This window comes from Mus caroli, unplaced genomic scaffold (assembly GCF_978045245.1).
Source record: "Mus caroli unplaced genomic scaffold, Mus_caroli_1 scaffold_18, whole genome shotgun sequence".
NCBI classification, from domain to species: domain Eukaryota; kingdom Metazoa; phylum Chordata; class Mammalia; order Rodentia; family Muridae; genus Mus; species Mus caroli.
In genome coordinates, this window is record NW_028227273.1 from 71,861,537 (window position 1) to 71,887,761 (window position 26,225).

General features: G+C 37.7%; 1 protein-coding gene across 1 annotated transcript; it reads left to right on the top strand.

Annotated features, from left to right (window-relative positions):
* The first annotated feature begins 492 nt into the window (after positions 1-492).
* On the top strand, positions 493-25,127 carry LOC110288227 (uncharacterized). The gene is made up of 6 exons (XM_085833041.1): positions 493-595; positions 2,246-2,329; positions 6,034-6,126; positions 16,567-16,614; positions 20,852-20,978; positions 21,844-25,127. Exons 4-6 carry the CDS (start codon positions 16,585-16,587, stop codon positions 24,090-24,092), a joined length of 2,406 nt encoding a protein of 801 aa, XP_085689167.1. The 5' UTR covers positions 493-595; positions 2,246-2,329; positions 6,034-6,126; positions 16,567-16,584; the 3' UTR covers positions 24,093-25,127.
* The last annotated feature ends 1,098 nt before the right edge of the window (positions 25,128-26,225 follow it).

Sequence of the window (26,225 nt, forward strand, 5' to 3'; positions counted from 1 at the left end):
AGAGGAATTTAGGGTCTTGGTTATATTTTGCTGTGCGATTGTAGCCTAGGAGGCTAGTGTCCCAAGCTAAGAAGTTAGGCTGCCTATTTATTATCTGAGGGTTTCAGAACTCCCTCTCAGATGTCAGAGTGCAGCATCCTTCAGAACCAGTTTTTTTCAAGTCTGTCAGCAAGCAGCAGGGAGGTTGTGCAGAGCAGGTCCACAGGTGGAGCTGTGTGGCAGGAAGCCAATGACTGAGCGGGAAGGAATGGAATCCCTGGGACAGGGATAATGGCAAGAGCAGGACCTTGACCAGAACAGGAAAAAAGTATTAAAAATTAAGGTTGAGAAAGCGCTTGCTCACAAAGTGTTTGGGGGAACCACGTGACCCTAACCACGGTTTAGTGGGCGGGTCTAGGAGAACAGGTCCAAAGATCCAGGCCTGAGTGACAGGAACTTCCACCTATCATCTTTCTACCTTCCGGTTTCTGCGTCCTAGCTCTCTCAGGACCCGGAAAAGTCTCTCAGAAGCATTTCCGTGGCGGGGGTTCTGGGAGAGGTGGCAGTCAGCAGCGCAACTGTTGGCACCGAAGCCCGGAGGCCCCGAAGGTCCCAGGTCAGAGGCGCTGCGGGGCTGGGAAACGGGAGGGAGCTGAGCAGGGTGGTGTTTTCCTCAGCTGCTCTTAAGGACGCTGCTCTCACAGTTCTGTCATGGATGTCTTACCACTGACCGGAAGTTTCAGATCCTGTGACCTGGGATTTATCGTGATGTTTTAAAATATATTTTACAATTACAGGATTATTCAGTCATAAAATCACTGGTAAACCAGAACACCCTCCCTGCCACAACCCAAGCTCCCTGGAACTAAACCGCCAACTAAAGAGTAGACATGCACGGACCCATGGCTCCATATGCACATGTAGCAGAGAATGGCCTTATTGGTCATCACTGGGAGGGGAGCCCCTTGGTCCTGTGCAGGCTCAATGACCCAGGGTAGGGGAATGCTAGGGAGCTGAGGTAGAAGTGGGTGGGTAGGTGGTGGAGCACACTCATTGAGGCAGGGGGAGGGGATAGTGGGTTTGTGGAGGAGAAACTGGGAAAGGGGATAACATTTGAAATGTAAAAAAATAATAATAATAATAACCAATAAAAACACGAAGGAAAAAACACGAAGGAAATAAAACTTGTAAAAGAGCAGTTGCATTATCTATTTCCTAATATGCCAATTACAAAGATAGTGGAAAGTAAATTTATGCTTGCTTTCTTGCCTTGTTTTACTAATTGCTTATTCAAGAGAATGCCTTGGGCCCGGTTAATAGGCATCCCCAGGAGAGCTTTGTTTATACTATTATATGAGGAACCAGTGCCGATTTATTAAACCAAAAAATATACTTTATCGAGCCCTACTGTTATGGGTGTAAACACTAATATTTACTAAGCAGACTTTTTAGTGGCCATGAACTTTTTAATCAGAGTTGTATGCAGTTTAGGATGTAAGTAAAACATTCAGAAATATGTCTTCATATGCTGAGTTCTTATGTTACTCCTTGGGTCCAAGCAAGCCCTATATTGCAGTCTCTTAGACCAGACTATTGATTAAAATAAAGTTTTAGAAAACATCTTTTGAATAATCATGATCACTCCCCTGTGTCAGAAAATTGTCTCTTTGCTTGAAGGAAAGCACTCTGCCCTCACATAGGTGGCCAATCTGTTGTTTTTTACTTTAGGGTTTGTTATCATTCAGTGTTGTGTCTGTGGACTTCTTGTAGGAGAAATGGGAATTCCTAGACCCTGCAGACAGGGCTTTTGGCAGAGATCTCTTTTGGACAGTGCAGCAGTCTGGTTTCTGTTAATGACCATAGTTTTCCTGAAGTCTCCCTAGCTCTTCCTCAGGGTTCAAGGGAGAATGACTGTGCATGTGTCATAGCTTACATGCTTAGAGGAAAAGATACATTTTTTTTTTTTAAAGATTTACTTATTATGTGTAAGTACACTGTAGCTGTCTTCAGACACTCCAGAAGAGGGCGCCAGATCTTGTTACAGATGGTTGTGAGCCACCATGTGGTTGCTGGGATTTGAACTCTGGACCTTCGGAAGAGTAGTCGGGTGCTCTTACCCACTGAGCCATCTCACCAGCCCCGAAAAGATACATTTTTATATCTTTATATTTTCTCTCTCCTTCATGTTTATCCTTTTTTAGGCATCCTTTATTTTTGTTCCATGATAAGTTCTGGGTACTTTCTGAAGACTCATTTCCTTGTGCAGGTGTCACACTCCTCAGGTAGTTCAGCTCACCTGTGAAATTGAGAGCCCTGGATGGTGAAGAGAGGAAACTAGCAAAGGATCCAGGTATGTTAGAGAGAATGAAGTAGGGATGAGGAAGGGCTCAAGTCCCAGTACAAAGAGGACATGAGATGTGTTTTGCCAGATTCTATTTCATTCTAAATATTTCTAGATAATTGCAGTGAGAATAACATCAGAATATTCCCACTGTAATTTTTAGAAGACCTTTTATGTAAGAATTAATTCACAGAGGCAAATGTAATTTAATTGGTTTGTATGTGAGGGATATTGTCCCCCTCCCATTCACATCCCTGATCATATCTTTTTACCAGTATTAAATATTTTCTTTCTTATAATTTTAATGTATTATTTAGTCAGAACACTTGATGCCTGTTAGTTTTTTTCTGCTCATAGAGTTTTGGAGCATTGTGTAGTTCCTTTCAGTTGTTCTATCTTTTATGATTAATTTCTCAGTTCCCTAAAATAATGCCAACAAGATTTTGATAAGATTTATTTAGTAACTTTGCATAGTATTAAACTCTGTCTATATTACCTTCCCACTGATACCTGCTGTAGTCTGTCTTCTTGTCGGTTTTGCAAGATTTGCATTGCTATAATTTTAATATACTTTGAAATCACCCTTGGGTTTGCTACTTCTCTCATATATTTAAAAATCTTTGTGGTTTCTCATTTTATAAATTTTTGGAATGATTTCTCTATATTTAAAAATGTCTCTGTGATTTTGGTATTTTACATTTCTTCACGTTTGGCTGAGAACATGCTAACAGTAATTCAGATTACAAGTCTTTTATGTGTTCTTTTGTCTTCTACTGATGTCAACATTCCAGATTTTTTAAAGAAAAATGTTTTCATTTATTTTTTTATTATTATTCTTTGTTTTTCACAGTCCTGTCACCATTCCCCTCTTCCTGTTTCCAAGAGGACATCTCCACCTGTCATCCCCACCCCACTTGACCTACCCACTCCCTGAAGCCTCATGTCTCTTGAGGGTTAGGTGTGGAGAAGACATTTCTACTCTTCAGTCTTAAGTAGATGAATTTTTTCTTTGTTGTTATTTTTGTTTTTTGAGACTCTTTGTCTAGGTAGTCCTGGACGTTCTGGAATTCAGAAAATAAGCCAATGCTTGAACTGAGACATCCGCTGCCCCAGCCTCTCCAGTGCTGGGGTAAAAGGCTTGCACCACCTGGCCTTTCTGACTTGTTCTGACATGACCACACTTGAGACTTCTGCATGAGGTTTGAGAAGATTGTTCTTCTCCTGTCATGTGGATGGTTTTCCAGAGGTGTGCTACTCATTACTGGTTTTCAGTGCTGTTCATGGTTGTCTTTCTAAATGGTGGATATTGAAGCTTATCTGCATCACCATCTATCTGTTTCCTATAATCAAGTCATGATGGTTTAATGCATTTGGAAACTTTTGTGAAATGCATTCATGTTGATCATAGAGTTTTTTGGCAATATACCATTTGATCTTTTGTTAATATACTTTGCTTATAAGTTGATTGATTTTGCTTTTCCTCTTACCTACGATAATTGTTTCCAACCCTCCTGACAGTAAATCCTTAAAAAACTTCATTGGGTCCTAGCAATTAGTAGTCTTTATTTTTTTTTTAAAAAAGTTAGTGGATGTTGTAATGGTGCATAGTGATAGCCTCAGAGGCATTGGTGGCTCTGGAGATATGAAGTATTGTGTCACATTTTTCTTTTTCTTTTAAATAGCAGAGTTATTATCTTTTGTGTAAATATACCATATATTCTTTATTTATTCTTCTGTAGAGGATCATGTAGGTTGATTTCAATTTCTGCCTATTATAGATAAAGATTCAGTGAGCATGTTTGAGCAAGGGTCCTTGGCTAGGTTGGAGTGTACTTTGGTTATACATCCTAGAGCACTATGGGTGGATCTTGATGTAGTTTGATTCCCATCAATTTAAGGAATTGCCACACTGATTCCCTTGGTGGCTCTACATGTTTGTACACCCTCTAGCAATGGAAGAATGTTTCTATTGCTTCACATCCTCTCCAGCATGAGCTGTCACTTTTTAAATTGATTTTAGAAATTCTGACAAGTATAAGACAGGAATCTCAAAGTAATTTTGATTTGCATTTCCCTGAAGGCTAAGTGAGATGAATATTTTTATGTGTTTCTTGGCCACTTGAGTTTTCTCCATTTAGAATCCTCTGTTTAGATTTGTAACCCATTTTTAATTTGGATTATTGGGGTTTTTTTTTTCACATCTAGTTTCTTGAGTTCTTGCTGTATTTTGGATATTAGTTCTCTATTGGAAGTAGAATTGGTACAATCTTTTCCTACTCTATAGGCTTCTGCTTTGTCCCAGTGATGGTGTCCTTTGTCTTATTGAAGCTTTTCAGTTTCCTGAGATCCCATCTGTTAATTGTTGATCTCAGTGCCTATGCTATTGGTGTTTTGTCTTTTTTGTTTGTTTTGTTTTTTGTTTTTGTTTTTTAAATAATGTCTTCTCTGACAATATGTTCACTTTTCTTCCCCACTCTTCTCTTCTGTCAGATTCAATGTGTTTGGTTTTACATTATGGTGTTTGACCCACTTGTACTTGTGGTTTGTGCTGGGTTATAAGTGAATGGCTCTGCTTAGCTGCACAAAGCCTGTGCTGCTTTTAGGCTCCATTTTATGTTTAACTTGCCCTTAGATTGAACTTAGCTACTGAAAAAAACATTAACTTGTTCTAGGATCTGAGACATCCATAGCATCCCCTACTCCTTCCCTATTGATAGCCAATTAGCTCTTAGGAGAAAAGTACCAAAAGGTCCAGATGTCTCAAAAGAGATTGCTTAAGCTAGCAACCACTGTTTATCAAGCCGAAATAATCATTAGCCAATACAAATGTGTCAAGCTGCAATTTTCACAAGTCATGTAACTGTAAAGTTGGAAATTCTCCACTCTGTTCTAAGGGTGACGATAAGGCAAGGCTTTAGCACCCTACTGCTGCATGGGAGAGGTTGGAGGGTCCAAGTTCAAGCTTAAATAAAAATACTTTGGTTTTCTGTGAATGAGTTGGATTCCTGGTTGTTTCTGGTGATCTGTGAGGACCTCGAGATCTGGGCATAAGAATAAGTATGGATCCATTACCAATCTTTGTTGAAGATGCTATATATTTTCAGTTTTTATTTCTGTCTTTTTTTATCAAGAATAAGGTGGCCAAACATATTTATGTCTAGTTCTTAAATTCATATGCATTAATCACTGTGGCTATTTCTGCCAATATTTTTGAGGTTTTTATCCTATAGTGCTGAAATTGGAAAACTTGAAATTGGAAATGTTGAGAGAACTGTAGAAGTTCTATTATTGTTCAGGATTGTTTTAGCTATTGTACATTTTTTTTTTATGTATTGAAAGTGCAGTTGCCCATTTAAAATCCATGAAGACTTGAGTTGGAATTTGTATGAGAAATGTCTTGATTCTGAAGATAGCTTTTAGTAGGGTGGCTCTTTATTTATTTATTTATTTATTTATTCATTTATTTATTTTTAGTATTTTAATCCTGTTGCTCCATGAGCATGGGAGATCTTTCTATCTCTTATTATTGTCTTCAATTTCTTCAAAGAATTGAAGTTTTTATTATATAAGTCTTTCATTTGCTCTCAGAAACATTTATCCTGATATTTTTCTCTTTCCTTTGTGTGTATCATTTTGACAGATGTGAGCTTCTTTCATTTTTGTTCCATGAAAAGTTCCAGGTATTTTCAGAAGTATGTCCTTCTTATATGTAGGTCTCCTACTGTTCAGTCAGATCTGCTCACCTGTTGATCAGAACTAAGAGCCCTGGATGGTGAACATAGAGGAAACTATAGCCAAGGAACCAGGTATGTTAGAAGAATTCAGCAAGGGGTGGGTTGAAGTGACAGGAGAAAGTGGATATGAATTAGATTTTCCCATTTCTCTTTAATTAATGATTATAGAAAATTTCACTGAGAATAATATTATGTATGGTAATATGTATTTCCAGCTATAGGCTGTACAGTAAGTAATCCTGTATTTTTGTTAGTTTTGAAGCTCTGAAATGACTGTTGCCCATTAAATAAAGTGTCTTTGACCCAGACTGAAAGCAGCACCAGGCTATGGTTGTGAACTGAAACATTTGAACATGTACCAAAGGTCAGTAGTGGATTCCCTTGTGAGGCCTATAGATATCATTGACTCTTGGCCTGGTTTCCAGTATAGGCCACACTTTTTTGTTCTGTGTAGCTGGCCTATGATTGCACCAGAAAACCTTCAAAATAATAACCCACAAAATAATCTATGATACCCTATTATTCCATTGGATTGGCTTTCTTGGGCATATTGTGGGATTGTACCACACAGGATCCAAATCTGGAGATGGCCATTGATATCTCTGCCCGCTGGCCAGGTCTGCATAGTAGTTTTTTGAGATTGGGAATGCTACGGACAGGGTGTGCTAGGATTTGTAGAAAGTGTGAATTGTCTGATCTGAGCTGTATTTCTTTTCCTCAAGAAGTTTCACTGGATTTTTGACTATCCTATATTGTCCTGTTTTCTCAGTCCTGAAATTGTGTACTAATTGAGGCACTATGTTGAGTTGTAAATGGAATAATTAGTTTCCTTTTTTTTTTTCAGTATTTGCTTTAGCTTTGTGTCTCTTGTCTTTATTATTCTGAGGTATGTTCCTTCTGTCCTCATATTATTAAGAGCTTTTGTACTGTGCTAATGCCATAGTTGAGGGCAGGGCTTTCATATATTTATTGACATAATCCCTTTTATCCTCTCATTGAGTCTACTCATTTGGTGTCTGACATTTATTAGTTTGTAAGTATTGAAGCACTCTTGCATTTTTGGTGTGAACTCAGCTTTTCTTCTATTTCAGTGTAATTTAGAACAGTCTCTGTCTGTAAATCATGGCAACTGGTTTGAGGTTTTTCTCTCCATATGTTTGTTTGGGCTCACCTGCTTTGTGTGTCCAGATAACACCAGCTTTGTATGATGACTTTCTAATGTTCCTCTTTTTTGTGTTTATGGCAGTATTCTGCTTTTGTGTTTAGGATATGCTTTGTCTAAGGAAAGGAGAATTCCGTGCTAATCTGTCAGAGCCCATTAGAGGAACCCCTTCCTGGTTCAGTCTGTGCCCTCGCTTAATGCGGGGGTTCTAGTTTTATGATGTAGGAGATTGATTTATTCACTTATTTCTAGGAACTATTCAATTCTGATTTACTTCTATATGACCTTCCTCAGCCCTGCATATAATAACAGTGATGCCATTGTCATACATTGCAGTGTCCATTTTATTAAATTTTATTTATTTGTTTTTTACATTCCATATTCCATCCCCCGTCCCTCCCCCCATCCACCCTCCATCTGCTCCACATCCCACACCTCCTCCCCACCACACCGCATCTCCATGTGGATCCCTCCACCCCACCCCCTCCTGACCTCTAAACTCCCTGGGGCCTCCAGTCTCTTGAGGGTTTGGTGCATCATCTCTGAATGAACAGAGACCCAGAAGTCCTCTACTGTATGTGTGTTGGGGCCTTATATCAGCCGGTGTATGCTGTCTCTTTGGTGGTCCAGTGTTTGAGAGACTCAGAGGTCCAGATTAATTGAGACTGCTGGTCCTTCTACAGGATCACCCTTCTCCTCCTCTTTTAGCCTTCTCTAATTCAACAACAGGGGTCAGCTGCTTCTGTCATTTGGTTGGGTGTAAACATCTGCATTTAATTTTTTCAGCTGCTTCTTGGGTCTTTCGGAGGACAGACATGATAGGTCCTTTTTTGTGAGCATTCCAAAGCCTCAGTAATAGTGTCAGGCTTTGGGACTTCCCCATGAGCTGGATCCCACTTTGGGCCTGTTGCTGGACCTTCTTTCCTCAGGCTCCTCTCTCTTTCCATTTCTGTAATTTTTTCAGACAGGAACAATTATGGGTCAGAGTTGTGACTGTGGGTTGTCCACCCCATCCCTCACTTGATGTCCTGTTTTCCTGGAGGGGGTGTGCTCTAGTTCCCTCTCCCTACTGTTGGGTGTTTCATCTAAGGTCCATCCCTTTGAGTCCTGGGAGTCTCTCACCTCCCAGGTCTCTGGTGCATTCTGGGGTGTCCTCCCATCCTTGTATTTCCTGAGGTTGCCTGTTTACATTCTTTTTGCTGGTCCTCAGGGCTTCAGGCCTTTTCTCTTATCCAATATCAGATCAGGTTTCCCTCTCCCTCACACTCCCCTTTCCACACTGTCCAACTTCTCTCCCAGGTCCCCTTCTTAGCTCTAGTTCTAATACAGAGAGTCACTGTTTTAGTTTCTTCCTTCCTTCCTTCCTTCCTTCCTTCCTTCCTTCCTTCCTTCCTTTCTTTTTTTTGTTTTTTGTTTTTAGTTTTTTGTTTTTCATATTTTTGGAGACAGGATTTCTCTGTATAGCCCTGGCTGTCCTGGAACTCACTCTGTAGACCAGGCTGGCTTGGAACTCAGAAATCTGTCTGCTTCTGCCTCTCAAGTGCTGGGATTAAAGGTGTGTGCTGCCACTGCCTGGCACTCTTTTAAAAGTTTCGAATAGCTGAGCATTGCTTTGTCAGTACCTAATCTCTGCAGAGAGACATGGCTGTTATGTTGAACTATATGGTTGTATTATCTTTTAGTCAATTTTATTAATTTCTATATAACCCTTGAAATATCTCTTTAAATTCTACTTGTATTTTTACATTTTAAAAAAGGTTTATTTATTTTATGTTTATGACCACTCTCTCGGCATGTACATGTGCACACGTGCCTGCCAGAAGAGGGCATCAGATCACATTGTGCATGGTTATGATCTACCATGTAGATACAGGAGTGATGTGAGCACACTAGATATGGTGCTGTGAGCAGTGGAGATAGCTCAAGTGATATAGTGATACAAACCATGTAAAGCAAGCAAATCAATAACACCCCTCCATGGTCTGTGTGTCATCTCCTGCTTTCAAGATCCTTACAGAGCATTTTAAGTATTTATACACTACAGCACAGTTGGAGAATAATTTGTAGAATCCTCTTTTGTTTTTCTTTTTTAAAAAAAATTGGTTATTTTATTTATTTACATTTCAAATGTTGTCCCCCTTCCTGGTTTCCCCTCTGTAAACCCACTGTCCCATCTCCCACCCTCTGTTTTCTTTTTCTTTTTTTTCCCACGTTTTTTATTAGATAGTTTCTTCATTTACATTTCAAATGCTATCTCACAAGTCCCCTATACCCTCCCACTTCCCTATGCCCTGCTCCCCTACCTACTCACTCCCACTTCTTGGCCGGGCGTTCCCCTGTACTGGGGCATATAATATTTGCTAGACCAAGGGGCCTCTCTTCCCAATGATGGCTGGCTAGGCCATCTTCTGCTACATATTCAGCGAGAGACACAAACTCTGGGGGTACTGGTTAGTTCATATTGTTGTTCTACCTATAGGGTTGCAGACCCCTAAGCTCCTTGGGTACTTTCTCTAGCTCCTCCATTGGGGGCCCTGTGTTCCATCCTATAGATGACTGTGAGCATCCACTTCTCTGTTTGCCAGTCACTGGCAAAGCCTCACAGGAGACAGCTATATCAGGGTCCCTTCAGCAAAATCTTGTTAGCATATGCAGTAGTGTCTGCATTTGGTGGCTGATTATGGGTTGGACCCCCAGGTGGGACAGTCTCTGAATGGTCCACCCTTTCGTCTTAGCTCCAAACTTTGTTTCTGCAATTCCATGGATATTATTTTCCTTATTCTACGGAGGAATGAAATATCCACGCATTGGTCTTCCTCCTTTTTTTCTTGTTTTTTGGAATACCAAGTTACAACTTAGGTATTCTAAGTTTCTCGGCTAATATCCACTTATCAGTGAGTGTATATCATTGAGTCTTTTGTGATTGGGTTACCTCACTCAGGATGATATCCTCCAGATACATCCATTTGCCCAAGAATTTCATAAATTCATTGTTTTTAATAGCTGATAGTACTCCATTGTTGAACTCCAGAAATTCTGTAAATGTAGCACATTTTCTGTTTCCATTCCTCTGTTGAGGGACATGTGGGATCTTTCCAGCTTCTGGCTAATATAAATAGGGCTGCTATGAACATAGTGGAGCATGTGTCCTTATTACCAGTTGGAATATCTTCTGGGTATATGCCCAGGAGAGGTATGCTGGATCTAGCAGTACTACTATGTCCAGTTTTCTGAGGAACACCCAGACTGTTTTCCAGAGTGATTGTATCAGCTTGCAATCCCACCAGCAATGGAGGAGTGTTCCTCTTTCTCCACATCCTTGCCAGCATCTGCTGTCACCTGAATTTTTGATCTTAGCCATTCTGACTGGTGTGAGGTGGAATCTCAGTGTTGTTTTGATTTGCATTTTCCTGATGATTAAGGATGTTGAATATTTTCTCAAGTGCTTCTCAGCCTTTTGGTATTCCTCAGTTGAGAATTCTTTGTTTAGCTCTGTACCTCATTTTAATGGGGTTATTTGAATTTCTGGAGTTCAGCTTCTTGAGCTCTTTGTATATATTGGATATTAGTCCTATCAGATTTAGGATTGGTAAAAATTCTTTCCCAATCTTTTGGTGGCCTTTTTGTCTGAGTGACAGTATCTTTTGCCCTACAGAAGCTTTGCAATTTTATGAAGTCCCATTTGTCGATTCTTGATCTTACATCACAGGCTATTGCTATTCTGTTTAGGAATTTATCCCCTGTGACCATATCTTCGAGGATTTTCCCCACTTTCTCCTCTGTAAATTTCAGTTCTCTGATTTTATGTGGAGTTCTTTGATCCACTTAGACTTGAGCTTTGTACAAGGAGATAAGAATGGATCAATTCTCATTCTTCTACATGATAACCGCCAGTTATGGCAACACCATTTGTTGAAAATGCTGTCTTTTTTTTTTCCCCCCCTCTGGATGGTTTTAGCTCCCTTGTCAAAGATCAAGTGGCTACAGGTGTATAGGTTCATTTCTGGGTCTTCAGTTCTATTCCATTGATCTAACTGTCTGTCGCTGTACCAATACCATGCAGTTTTTATCACAATTGCTTTGTAGTAGAGCCTGAGGTCAGGCATGGTGATTCCCCCAGAGGTTCTTTTATTGTTGAGAATAGTTTTTGCTATCCTAGGTTTTTTGTTATTCCAGATGAATTTGCAAATTGCCCTTTCTAACTCAGTGAAGAATCGAGTTGGAATTTTGATGGGAATTGCATTGAATCTGCAGATAGCTTTCGGCAGAATACCCATTTTGACTATATTAATCCTGCCAATCCATGGGCATGGGAGATCTTTCCATCTTCTGAGATTTTCAATTTCTTTCTACAGAGACTTGAAGTTGTCATACAGATCTTTCATTTCCTTAGTTAGAGTTACGCCAAGGTATTTTATATTATTTGTGACTATTGTGAAGGGTGTTGTTTCCCTAATTTCCTTATCATCTTGTTTATCCTTTGTGTAGAGTAGGGCCACTGATCTGTTTGAGATAATTTCATATCCAGCTACTGCGCTGAAACTGTTTATCAGGTTTAGGAGTTCTCTGGTGGAATTTTTAGGGTCACTTATATATACTATCATATCATCTGGAAATAGTGATATTTTCACTTCTTCCTTTCCAATTTGTATCCTCTAGATCACCTTTTGTTCTCAAATTGCTCGGGCTAGGACTTCAAATACCATATTGAATAGGTAGGGAGAAAGTGGGTAGCCTTGACTAGTCCCTGATTTTAGTGGGATTGCTTCTAGCTTCTCTCCATTTACTTTGATGTTGGCTACTGGTTAGCTGTATATTGCTTTTATTATGTTTAGGTATGGGCCTGGAATTCCTGAACTTTCCATGACTTTTATCATGAAGAGGTGTTGTATTTTGTCAAATGCTTTCTCACCATGTAACAAGATGATCATGTGTTTTTTGTCTTTGAATTTGTTTATATAGTAGATTTCATTGATGGATTTCTGTATATGAAACCATCCTTACATCCCTGGGATGAAGCCTACTTGGTCATGATGGATGATCATTTAGATGTGTTCTTTGATTTGGTTTGTGAGGATTTTATTGAGTATTTTTGCATCGATATTCATAAGGGAAATTGTTCTGAAGTTCTCTTTCTTTGTTGGGTCTTTATGTGGTTTAGGTATGAGAGTAATTGTGGCTTCATAGAATGAATTGGGTAAAGTATCTTCTGTTTCTATTTATGGAATAGTTTGAGTAGAGTTGGAATAGGTCTTCTTTGAAGGTCTGATAGAACTCTGCACTAAACCCATCTGGTCCTGGGCTTTTTTTGGTTGGGACACTATTATTGACTGCTTCTGTTTCTTCAGGGGAAATGGGACTGTTAAAATCATTAATGATCCTGATTTAATTTTGCTACCTAGTATCAGGGAGTTGTCCATTTCATCCAGGTTTTGTAGATTTGTTGAGTTGAGCCTTTTTTTTTTCTTTCTGCAAACTGCAAGAGGACTCTTGTTTTCAAGAGTGCTCTAGGGCCCATGATCATACACCACTCAGTGGCGCCGAGTATAGCCTTTTGTAGTAGGATCTGATGATGTTTTGGATTTCCTTAGGTGCTGTTGTTATGTCTCCCTTTTCATTTCTGATTTTGATAATTAGGATACTGTACCTGTGCCCATTAGTTAGTCTGGCTAGGGGTTTATCTATCCTGTTGATTTTCTCAAAGAACCAGCTCCTGGTTTGGTTGATTCTTTGAATAGTTCTTTTTGTTTCCATTTGGTTGATTTAAGCCCTAAGTTTGATTATTTCCTAATGTCTACTCCTCTTGGGTGAATTTGCTTCCTTTTCTTCTAGAGCTTCTAGGTGTGCAGTCAGACTGCTAGTGTATGCTCTCTCTAGTGTTTTTTTTTAGAGGCACTCAGGGCTATGAGTTTTCCTCTTAGGACTTCTTTCATTGTGTCCCATAAGTTTGGGTATGTTGTGGATTCGTTTTAGTTAAACTCTGAAAGTCTTTAATTTCTTTCTTTATTTCATCCTTGACCAAGGTATCATTGAGTAGAGTGTTGTTCAGTTTCCACATGAATGTTGGCTTTCTATTATTTATGCTGTTATTGAAGATCAGCCTTAGTCCGTGGTGATCTGATAGGATGCATAGGATAATTTCAATATTTTTGTATCAGTTGAGGTCTGTTTTGTGACCAATTATATGGTCAGTTTTGGAGGAGGTACCAAGAGGTGCTGAGAAGAAGGTATATCCTTTTGTTGTAGGATAAAATGTTCTGTAGATATCTGTTAAATCCATTTGTTTCATAACTTCTGTTGATAACGGTTGATAGTCACTTTTTTTTTCTGGAAAAATCGCCCTTTTTCCCTTTGATTCTCATTAATTTTGTATGACTTTCCACAGCATGCCATCCATCTACTATTTCCCATTGTCACACTAAACTACTTGGGCAGTGGCATAGAAAGAGACCATCCTAGTGACTGTTTATTGTCTGGAGAAGTATTTGATATGAGAGAAACATAGGGTCAATATAATACATAAAAAGAGTTACATATATGCTAGTATCATGACAACTTTGTGTAGTAGTAATATTTCAACATTCAGAATGAGTTCTTATTTTTAGACATATATAATTTGTATGCCTGTGTATGAATGTATATATGTATAAGTATATATAAGAGGAGAACCATGTCATACATTTTTACTTTCATGTGGAATTACAAGGGTTGTCATCATAGGGGAAATCCATAGTAGCCAGGAACTGAGGGGTATCACTTGAAGTATATTTATAATTGTGAACCTCAGAACTGCCTGGAACAATTCCAAAACACAGATATATGCATGTTCAGGAAGATGTTTCCTACAGTGGTAGGATTTTGATGGATCTGACATAATGTGTGAATCATCCCAAGAGCATATCCTGAAATGATTCACTTTTTTTTTTGATTCATAAAATAGTATTTTAAGAAGTAAATGAGGATACATGCTAAGAAGAACAAATATCATAATGACATAACGATAAAATGAAGTTTATTGTCCTCTCCCATCCTGTCCCTATCTCTCAGCTGTCTGTGCTGCTGAGCACTTTGGTCTTGTCTTACTATTAATCTGAAAGATGCTACAGCATGGTTGCTTTTAAACTCGTATATGCTAAATGCAAGCAATGATTCACAGTTGTGGTATTTGCTCATTCCTTTCTTGGTTTGCTTGTTTGTTAGGTTCATTTTTAAGATAACAGTCTGGTGCCTAGCCCAAAATGGTCTGAAACATCTATTTCTCTTGAATTTTTCTCTGAAGAATTCAACTGGGATTCACAAGCCTGAGATTCAGACTCTATAATATTATTATTTTGATTAGAAAATCATTTGCCGGAGAACACATATAAATGTGTTTATCCTTAGTAAAAAAATTTTACACTCTTGCTATATATAAGCTTAGATACTGTCTTGATAATCTCACACTGAATTCTTCTTTGACACTAATATAAAATTATAGTAATATTTCATGAAATGAATATTATATCTCTAAATTTATACTCATAATGTATTTATTTTTCTACTTAGAAATAATTTGAAGTTCATGATATTCCCTATCTTGGAGTTATCCTAAAATTACATATTGTACCAATATTTTATGTTGTCTGTGTTGAGCTGATTTGGTTTTAGAATACAGAAAAGTATTAGTCATGTTTATTCTGACTAGATGCTCACAGTCACCTATTGGGTAGAACCCAGGGCCCCTAATGAAGGAGCTAGAGACAGTACCCCAGCAGCTAAAGGGGTCTGCAACCCTATAGGAGGAACAGTAATATGAACTAAAGAGTACCCCCCATAACTGTGTCTCTAGTTGCATATGTTGCATAGTCTGCCATCAATAGGAGGAGGGGCCCTTGGTATTGTGAAGATCATATGGCTCAGTACAGGGGAAGGCCAGTGTCAGGAAACTGGAGTGGGTTGGTTGAGAGCAGGGTGTGGGGAGGGTATGGGGGCTCTTGGGATAGCATTTGAAATGTAAATGAAGAAAATATCCAATAAAATATGCTTAATAAATAAATATTGGGTAAAGTTAAAAAAAGGTAGATGCTGAAAAAAATGCTGCAAAGCCTTGTTAAAAGCTATGGAACATATAAAAATAGAGAAAATACTAAATTATGTTTCATTTTACAATTGCACTATCATAATGGATATCATTGCTCTGAAAATTATGTTTTCCCATGGAGCCATGAAGATTAAATAAGGTATGGAATAAAATATACTCAGGCCAAAGATGATATACAATGAGTGCTTTATAAATCTGCGTGTACTGTGGAAATGATTCACTTTATCTTCATGCATATCCTCTTATGAGTAGCAGCCCTCAGAGAGTTTCTGCCATACCTGCATCTTGATGATTCTGTCTTGGCATTGCCTAGAACAGTTCTCAACCTGAGGGTCATGATGCCTTGGGGCATAGACTCTTTCACAGGAGTCACCTAAGGCTACCATAAATGATCTATTTCTGATTGCCTTAGGGACTGATACACCCCTTTTATATCAATCTACAGATAGGCCTACTACATGTACATACATTAATTCATGAGTTCCTTGTACTGTATTAAAAGGTTTCAGCATTAGAAAGGAATAGAGCCACTGGCTTAGAACATTTAGCACATGGACATTCCATTTAAAGACAGGTGTATCCTACATTGTAATATTCTACTTATAAATGCATTCATGTGCATTTCACTGGTCAATATTCCCCAACAAAGGTGTGCATGGAATTTAGAAAAGAATTCCGCATTGAAAGGAAGAGGTATTGGAAAGATACATTTTACCTCAGGAAGAATATAATGCCTTCTTAGATGATGATGGAAGTGGCTGTAACTCGACCTGAAGATGATTTATCAGTTTGGGGGGAAAAAAACCCAAAACATGATCTTTGATGGATTGAATCTGTGTCTGTACATCAGGACACACATGGAAAACATATACTGTATCTGCAAGGTAGAATGAAATGAAATGTGACCAAAGGGTCAGATATTGTGTTCTAGTGTGATGACTAATGAACCTCTATTTAATGCACAGCATTCATTTGGTCCCCACTAGTCATTAACCTATGACTCTAGTCCTTGAAAGTTTCCAGTAATAACTCTGAATAGCAGTGTTTTACAGCAGCAGTGTATGTGCTCTGTTTGTGCCTGCTGCCTGCCGAGGTTAGAAAAAGGCCTCAGATTGTAGTCATTTTCCTTGCCACATTAAATATATCATCCATGTTTCCTTTCTGTAGGAATGTTGACAAGTTTCTGGTATCATTTTCATTTTTATGTTTTTTATATGGTTTAGCATTGTTCATAACAGAGGTGTATTTATTTTCACTTTTAATTTTTCAGGTAAGAGTAACAAGAAGAATGAATGCCTCTCTCCTAAATGCTCCTCAGGTCAGTGTCCTGTCTACATTTATTAGAAATTCCTCTTATTATTTAAGCCATTTGAAACTTTACTTCTCTATCTCTGGTAATGTTACCAAAAGTGTTTGGTTCCTTTAATTTATCTTTGATCTTCACCAACGGTCAAAATTAAGCCTTTTGAGCTTTCTCTCTTTTTTTTAAATATTTTTATTAGGTATTTTCCTCATTTACATTTCCAATGCTATCCCAAAAGTCCCCCATACCCTCCCCCCCACTCCCCTACTCACCCACTCCCACTTTTGGCTCTGGCATTCCCTTGTACTTGGGCATATAAAGTTTGCAAGTCCAATTGGCCTCTCTTTCCAGTGATGGCCGACTAGGCCATCTTTTGATACATATGCAGCTAGAGTCAACAGCTCCGGGGTACTGGTTAGTTCATAATGTTGTTCCACCTACAGGGTTGCAAATCGCTTTAGCTCCATGGGTACTTTCTCTAGCTCCTCCATTGGGGGCCCTGTGATCCATCCAATAGCTGACTGTGAGCATCCACTTCTGTGTTTGCTAGGCCCTGGCATAGTCTCACAAGAGACAGCTATATCTGGGTCCTTTCAGCAAAATCTTGCTAGTGTATGCAATGGTGTCAGTATTTGGAAGCTGATTATGGGATGGATCCCCGGATATAGCAGTCTCTAGATGGTCCATCCTTTCGTCATAGCTCCAAACTTTGTCTCTGTAACTCCTTCCATGAGTGTTTTGTTCCAAATTCTAAGAAGGGGCAAAGTGTCCACACTTTGGTCTTCATTCTTCTTGTGTTTCATGCATTTAGCAAATTGTATCTTATATCTTGGGTATCCTAAGTTTCTGGGCTAATATCCACTTATCAGTGAGTACATATTGTGTGAGTTCCTTTGTAATTGGGTTACCTCACTCAGGATGATGCCCTCCAGGTCCATCCATTTGGCTAGGAATTTCATAAATTCATTCTTTTTAATAGCTGACTAGTACTCCAATGTGTAAATCTTCCACATTTTCTGTATCCATTCCTCTGTTGAGGGGCATCTGGGTTCTTTCCAGCTTCTGGCTATTATAAATAAGGCTGCTATGAACATATTGGAGCATGTGTCCTTCTTACCAGTTGGGACATCTGGATATATGCCCAAGAGAGGTATTGTGGGATCCTCCGTTAGTACTATGTCCAATTTTCTGAGGAACCACCAGACTGATTTCCAGAGTGGTTGTACATGCTTGTAATCCTACTAACAATGGAGGAGTGTTCCTCTTTCTCCACACCCTCACCAGCATCTGCTGTCACCTGAATTTTTGATCTTAGCCATTCTGACTGGTGTGAGATGGAATCTCAGGGTTGTTTTGATTTGCATTTCCCTGATGATTAAGGATGTTGAACATTTTTTCAGGTGCTTCTCTGCCATTCGTTATTCCTCAGGTGAGAATTCTTTGTTCAGCTCTGAGCCCCATTTTTTAATGGGTTTATTTGATTTTCTGGAGTCCACCTTCTTGAGTTCTTGATATATATTGGATATTAGTCCCCTGTCTGATTTAGGATAGGTAAAGATCCTTTGCCAATCTGTTGGTGGTCTTTTTGTCTTGTTGACCGTGTCTTTTACCTTGCAGAAGCTTTGCAACTTTATGAGGTCTCATTTATCAATTCTCGATCTTACTGCACAAGCCATTGCTGTTCTATTCAGGAACTTTTCCCCTGTACCCATATCTTCTAGGCTTTTCCCTACTTTCTCCTCTATAAGTTTCAGTGTCTCTAGTTTTATGTGGAGTTCCTTAATCCACTTAGATTTGACCTTAGTACAAGGAGATAGGAATGGATCAATTCGCATTCTTCTACATGATGACCGCCAGTTGCGCCAGCAACATTTGTTAATAGATCTTTCACTTCAAATGGGACAAGCACAGCCTTGTGCTGTTCTATTTTCACTGGATTTTATAATATGAGAACATAAATTTCCAAGGAGTGAAGACCTGCAGTTCTGGTAGAGAAAATATTGTAGATGATGCTCAAATAATATTTTGATGACTTATTTCTACATTGGTGCCCTTTAACATTCCTGGGGAAGGGAGGTCTCAGGTGCACATAAGTTGCATTTCAGGAATAGTAAGGTTTCTAGAAACATCTTTCTGAATGTAGCTCTTCACATGGTCACTGACATCACGGAGCAATATATGGATGAGTAGAGTTTATGGTGAAGTAGAATTAGAATATATTCACTGTCTTAAATCCTAAGAGTAAATATTTCAACTCCATAGAGGCACAAATGATGGAAGGAATACGTAGCTTTCTCTGACTGTAACATTGATGTGTTTGTGAGGACATGCAGATTGCAGTATTCTGGCATCTCTTTTTGGCATTTTGTGTTACACAGTGATTATGGGTGTGTTGACAAATGAAGTCTGTTTGTCTCCAAGAGGCTGCACAGTGCTCAGTGTGGTCAGTTCTCAATATACAGATGATTATTTTCGTTTACTCTTTTGTTTCATTTTTTAGAAGTAATGTAAGCACTACTGTGTGTACCTTTTTATTGCAGCACATGGAATATGTTACTAAATTTTTTTCTGAGGAGTATTGCCTTGTTACTTCCTATAAGCCATGTAATTTCAATCATGAATGAATGTTCCTCTTAATTTGTTCTCTTTTTTCTTTAATGGGAAGAATGCTCCATTCACCATATGGATATGTTTCCCTCTCTTCCAAGCTATGTATTGCATAGGGAAAACTCTGAGGAGTTGTGGCACTGCTTTTTTACAATAACATTTTATTTAAGTGTTTAAATATACAAGTGGTCGTCTGTGTCTTTTTATGTATAGTGAGTGACATGCCTGTGAATCCCTGAATTCAGCATCAGTCTCTTAAGACTGAAGACAGCCATGCTAGTTAGCAGCAATGTGTGTAGAAAGGAAGGAAAAGAAAGTTAAAACTAGATGATGTAAGTTTTCAGTTAAGTCAATCTTACTAGCAATAATGTAGTTAAAAGATTTAGTATAATTTTCTCAATTTCAAAACACAATTTGATCAAAGAAAGAAAATTATTCTACTTCATCTGAGAGCATCGTTCCATATACCATTTATTTATACATGTCTAATTATTTTGTAGTAAAAGACCATATGGAATTTATGAAATTGTAATTATCTGTATTACATAGGTCAACTTTGAGAAAATTTTAAATAATTTTAATGCTGACCAAATCTGTTTTTTCCTTATATCTTTTATTGTTGTGAATATACACTCATAAAATAGCTTTACAAAGTACTTGATTCTGTCTGTCCTTTTGAATGTTGAATGTGTTCACTGATATTACATTCTTCTGTTTAAGGAAAAAACTGTGGTTCTTAATTTATCTAACAATTCTGCATTCACATTCCACCTCTTTGTTCCAGAAAGAGTACAACATTGCACCTAGGCTGCATTGTACCTAAGCATTTTAGAATAGAGTCAGGTGAGACCCAGCTGAAGACAAGAGTGATACAGTGTTCATAGTTGAGCAAAGCTGACAGATGTAGAATTTGGAAGCACAGTTTTACTCCTTGTAACTTGACCATCTGTGATGTGACACTGGGGTTCTGATTGATAGAGACCCATACTTCATAATGGTACATTCTTCCATGTGGACCTCACATGTGTATGTTATATTACCTAAAAGCTTGCTGTTTATGACTCCATTATGTAATCCTGTTCCAGAGAAAAGGAGAGTACAATAAAGACTATGACTCTTTTAAGTAACATCCTTTTTAAAAATTAAATTTCAGTTTTCTTTTATGTATGTTGGTACATTTGCCTGAAGTATGCATGTCTTGCTTTATTTTACTCTATCCTGTTGAGTTCAGAAGACAGTATTAGTTTTTGAAGGATTAGAAATAAAAGTTTGCTGTGTAGTTCATGTGTATGCTTGGAAACAATTTAGAATTATAGAATCCCAACTGGACAAAAATTTCCAAATGAAGTGATAGTGGCATCTTCATCTGTTGCTAAGGTCTTAGAAAACACCAGAAAATTCATGAATTAGAGAGACCTTAGGAATGTACTCAATATAGTATGTCGTCCTATGCATTGTCTCATAAGAGCAACAATGCTTAACTTCTGATACATTTCTATAGCATTTCTAGAAGATGTTGTTGGTTCTAAAATATTTCCCATGACTCATTTTTGTCACAATGTGCTTCTTATTCTTTTGGTCATTTTTATCCAAGAAAACACTTTTGTCCAGGAGCATATGATGAACAGGTAATTTTCCATTACAGGGTCAGTTAACATTCAAGGACGTGGCTGTGGACTTCTCACAAGAGGAATGGGAATGTCTTGACTGTGCTCAGAGGGCATTGTACATGGAGGTGATGTTGGAGAATTACAATAATCTGTTTTTTGTGGGTAAGAATACTCTTCTTGTAGAATTCCTGACTCATCCTTTGAATTTACCTACTATTTGCTTATATAAACCCTCTGACATATCTAAAGACTCCCAGAATAAAGGAAATCCTGGTTACCAACGTAAGTTCTTCACTGTGTTTCCTTTATAATTCTCTTCATTCTTTGGAAGAGTATCCAGTATTGTATTTTATGTAATCTCTAAAAACATGCTATCTACATTTAGTCAAAACTTCAAAGTTCAAAAACCAGTGAATAGTCAGAGCGAGAAAATGTATTGCTACAATTGTAGTAATTTTACTGTTGCATTAAAGTCTTCAATTGTTTATGAATTTTAAAAATTGGGAAGGTTCTAAATAGAGAAAGAGCTATTGCTTATGTGAATTTTGTTGTAACTTATTATTTAGTTTTTGACCAATGGTTTCTATGTTTAGTCCTGGTACAGCATGGCTTTTATATCATGAGTTCCTTGCCAGTGTGGATTACATAATGAATTCCTAGCTGACCCAACCTACACTTCCTTACTCTGTCACAAAACATAAATAAGAAAATAGAGAAACTTTTTTTACATGGTCTTTCAGGGAGATTCATTCTCAAAGTCCTTTACTTCTAAATCACCTACTCTTTTTACTTTCTGCCAAGCACAGTGGTAAATAAGAAATAGAAGGCTATTGTTTCCTGTCTTATGATATGCATGAATTTTGAGATTGTTCTAAGCAGCCATGTAATGATTGTGAAACAAGAAAGACCACTTTTGAGAGTTCCATCCTTGAGAATCACTAATTTACGTTAGAAAATTTCAGGAAACATGGGATATTGTCTTACTTATCCACTAATCACTGTCATCTCTAAATGCATTTTTTTTCAGAGAATCATTGCATGTATCCTAAATTTGTGAACATGTTGGATCAAGAGCTACAGCATATTGTCCACGAACATGTAAATATCCAAGTGAAATCTTATGAATGTCATGAGCTTGACAAAATCATCCATGAGTCCACCGGAAGTACGCCTTTTAAAACTAACCTCAGGGCTACATCTGTTGAATCATCAAATCTAAGCAGATATGAAACTGAAAACAACAGAGAACCTTGCAAAGATAAAAACCATGTAAACTGTTTCAATTTGTGCTCTACCATTAGTCTAAATCACGGAATCCACATAGGAAAGCAAGAATACAATGGTGCAAAGCTTGATAAGGTTTTTGACTCTAAAGAAACCCTTATGTTGAAACAAACCAAAAGTGGAAAGAAACCTTACAACTGTAGTGAAAGTGCCAAATGTTTTGCCAAGAAATGCTGGTTTAGAAAACATCAGACAACTCATACAGGAGAAAAATTTTACAAATGTAATGAATGTGACAAATCCTTTACCCAAAAAGGCAGTCTTAATATTCATCAGAGGTATCATACAGGAAAGAAACCTTACAAATGTAGTGAATGTGAGAAATGCTTCATTCAAGTTGATGATCTTAGAAGACATCAGAGAATTCATACAGGAGAGAAACCTTACAAATGTAATGAATGTGAAAAATGTTTTACCTACAAAAGCAGCCTTAGAAGTCACCAGAGAATTCATACAGGAGAGAAGCCTTACAAATGTAGTGAATGTGACAAATGCTTTTCCCACAAAGGCAATCTTAGTATTCATCTGAGAATTCATACAGGAGAGAAACCTTACAAATGTAGTGAATGTGACAAAAGCTTTACCCAAAAATGCAGTCTTAGTATTCATCAGAGAATTCATGCAGGAGAGAAACCTTACAAATGTAGTGAATGTGACAAAGGCTTTACTCTAAAAAGCAGTCTTATCGTTCATCAAGTAATTCATACAGGAGAGAAAGCTTACAAATGTAGTGAATGTGACAAATGCTTTTCCCTCAAAAGTAATCTTAGTATTCATCAAAGAATTCATACAGGAGAAAAACTTTATAGATGTAGTGAGTGTGATAAATGCTTTACAAAGAAATATCGTCTTAGAAGTCATCAGACAATTCATACAGGAGAGAAACCTTACAAGTGCAGTGAATGTGACAAATCTTTTACCCTGAAAGGTTATCTTAGAATTCATCATCAAATTCATACAGGAGAGAAACCTTACAAATGTAGTGAATGTGACAAATGCTTTACTCAAAAAGGCACTCTTATTATTCATCAGAGAATTCATGCTGGAGAAAAACCCTACAAATGTAGTGAATGTGACAAATACTACACTCGAAAAAGCCATCTTATTGTTCATCAGCGCATTCACATAGGAGAAAAACCTTACAAATGCAGTGAATGTAACAAATGCTTTACCAACAAATATTGTCTTCTAACTCATCAGAGAATACATTCAGCTAATAAACCTTACAAATGTAATGAATGTGACAAATCCTTTACCCAAAAAAGCAGTCTTAGTATTCATCAAATGTATCACACAGGCAAGAAAACTTACAAATGTAGTGAATGTGAGAAATGTTTCAATCAAGTTGGTGATCTTAGAAGACATCAGAAAATTCATACAGGAGAGAAACCTTACAAATGTAATGAATGTGAAAAATGCTTTAGCTACAAAAGCAACCTTAGAGGTCACCAGAGAATTCATAAAGGGGAGAAGCCTTACAAATGTAGTGAATGTGACAAATACTTTTCCCACAAAGTCAGTCTTAGAATTCATCAGAGAATTCATACAGGAGAGAAACCTTACAAATGTAGTGAATGTGAGAAATGTTTCAATCAAGTTGGTGATCTTAGAAGACATCAGATAATTCATACAGGAGAGAAACCTTACAAATGTAATGAATGTGAAAAATGCTTTAGCTACAAAAGCAACCTTGGAAGTCACCAGAGAATTCATAAAGGGGAGAAGCCTTACAAATGTAGTGAATGTGACAAATACTTTTCCCACAAAGTCAGTCTTAGAATTCATCAGAGAATTCATACAGGAGAGAAACCTTACAAATGCAATGAATGTGACAGTTTCTTTACCCGAAAAGACAGTCTTAATATCCACCAGAGAATTCATACAGGAGAGAAACCTTACAAATGTAGTGAATGTGACAGATGCTTTACCTATAGAGGTGATCTTAGAAAACATCAGAGAATTCATACAGGAGAAAGCACCTTACAAATGTGAATGTGACATGTGCTTTACCCAAACATTCAATCCTCATCTTCATTTGAGAATTCATACAGGAGAGAAACCTTACAAATATAATAAATGTGACAAATGCTTTAGCCAAAAACAATATTCGCTCTTATCAGAGAATGCACACGGTTGACACCTTCACAAATGAAGTGAATGAGAAAAACCCGTTTCCAAGGAAGATCATCTTAGAATTCATCAGAGACTACATATAGGAGAAGGAACTTATAAATATAGTAAATGTTCAAATCCTTCAGTGTTGGTCACCTCTTAAAATACATCAAACAATGCATTCAGGATAAAAAAAAAAAAAAAAAAAACCTTCTGAATGTGATATATGAGGAAAGGTCTTTACCCAAATCTCAGACCTAAGAAAATACCTGGTTATTTATATTCAGAAAAAAGTGTCTACTGGAAAAACTATGACATGTGCTTTATTCCAGTGGTATTTTTTGCAACACTTGAAGCTCTACACTAGAGAATTATTATATATGTGAGGAATTTGGGAACACATTTAAATAATCCTCAAATCTTAGGAGCAACTCAGGGTTTATGCGAAGAGAAACTGAAAATGCAGCAATGAAGGAAATCTTTCCTTAAAAGTTTTTACTTGTTCACTTTTAAATATGTCATGATGGAGAAGCCAAAAGAATATGGAGTTGTATAAACTTTCCTGGAGACTGAAATGATCTATTTCAAAGAGAAGCTGTGAAATACATGCCTCAAAATAGCTAATGAAACTGACAGCGTTCTATATGTTTAACTCAAATGAACATACTCAAATTATTCTTCTTAAAAGAGGATTTGACAAACTGAGCCACAAAGATAGGGTGATCTTTATCCTGTTCAGATGCCTACAGATAAGCGGTTTGCTTCCAATTTCCACTATTTATTATCTGTATCTTATGCTGGTTTTCAGTTTCAGGATAGCAATTGTCTTTGAGTCCCTTGTGCTCTCATTTACTAACTGCTTCCCCTAAGTCCTGTATGTAACTCCAATAAATCTCATTGGTTTAACAAGTTGAACTTGGTTGTTTCCATTTTCCACTTGAGATGGGTAGATGAATATATGTGTGGCATCTCCCCAGGAAATATCTCTGGCAAAAGTGTGCTGAACCCATTGATATTTTCTGCAAACTTGCAACATAAAATGAATAGTAGAGCAATGTTTTTAAAGCTTGGGTAGCAACACCTTTGAGGGTGGAATGAACTTCTCAGAGGGGTTGCCAAAAACCATAAGAAAATGTATTTTCAGTGGTCTCAGGAGTGAGACACCCTTCTTTTGTCTCCACATGAGTCTGCTTGCATAAGAGTACTTTAAATTATATGGAAGAGATGTAGGATTAGGAGAGTTGGCACCAGTGTTCTAAAGAGAATGCATTTGTGTTAAATAAAATAGGGAAGATGATGTTCATTGTTTCATGCTTTCTGCCATAGTAATATTAGTTTCAGTTAAAATGACTCTACACAGACAGAGTGTAGATGCCTTGGGTGCCTGAGCAATAATGCTGCTCTCTTCCTTGAATTTGACCCTCAGAACAAAAGTATCAATGGGCAAATACTACAGACCATTGTCGAGTCCTCTTGTCCTATTGTACTTTAACACTCAATTCTATATGCATCAAGTAATGAATTAGATTTGAGTTTATTTTGTTAATTTCCAGCATGCTAATACCATACACATCCCAGAACATTCATACTGAAACAAAACCGAATTACTGGCATTACTCATGTAGTATCTTCATCTTAATTTCAGATGTGAGTCCATTTCTATGAATACCATTACACCATGGAGCCTTAAAGAACTAACCTATGAACAATAGATGAGGTACATGTTCAAGTAAAGTTTAAGAACCCCCCAGAGTGTCCTGGAAAGTCATTTTGAAGAACTAAAAGAAAGAAGAGAAAGTCTTTACACCAAGCCAAAAGAGTCTTAGAATATTGATAATAAATTCAGAAAAATTCAGAAAATTCTGGCATTAGGCAAAGTGATATGCTACAGTGGATAAATCTTCATCACTAATTTTTCACCGATTTTAAAAAATAAGGTACACCCCTTCCCCCAACACACACACTCTCTAGCAGTTGTTCTGGAATGTCCCTAGAGATAGAGCCAACAGATAA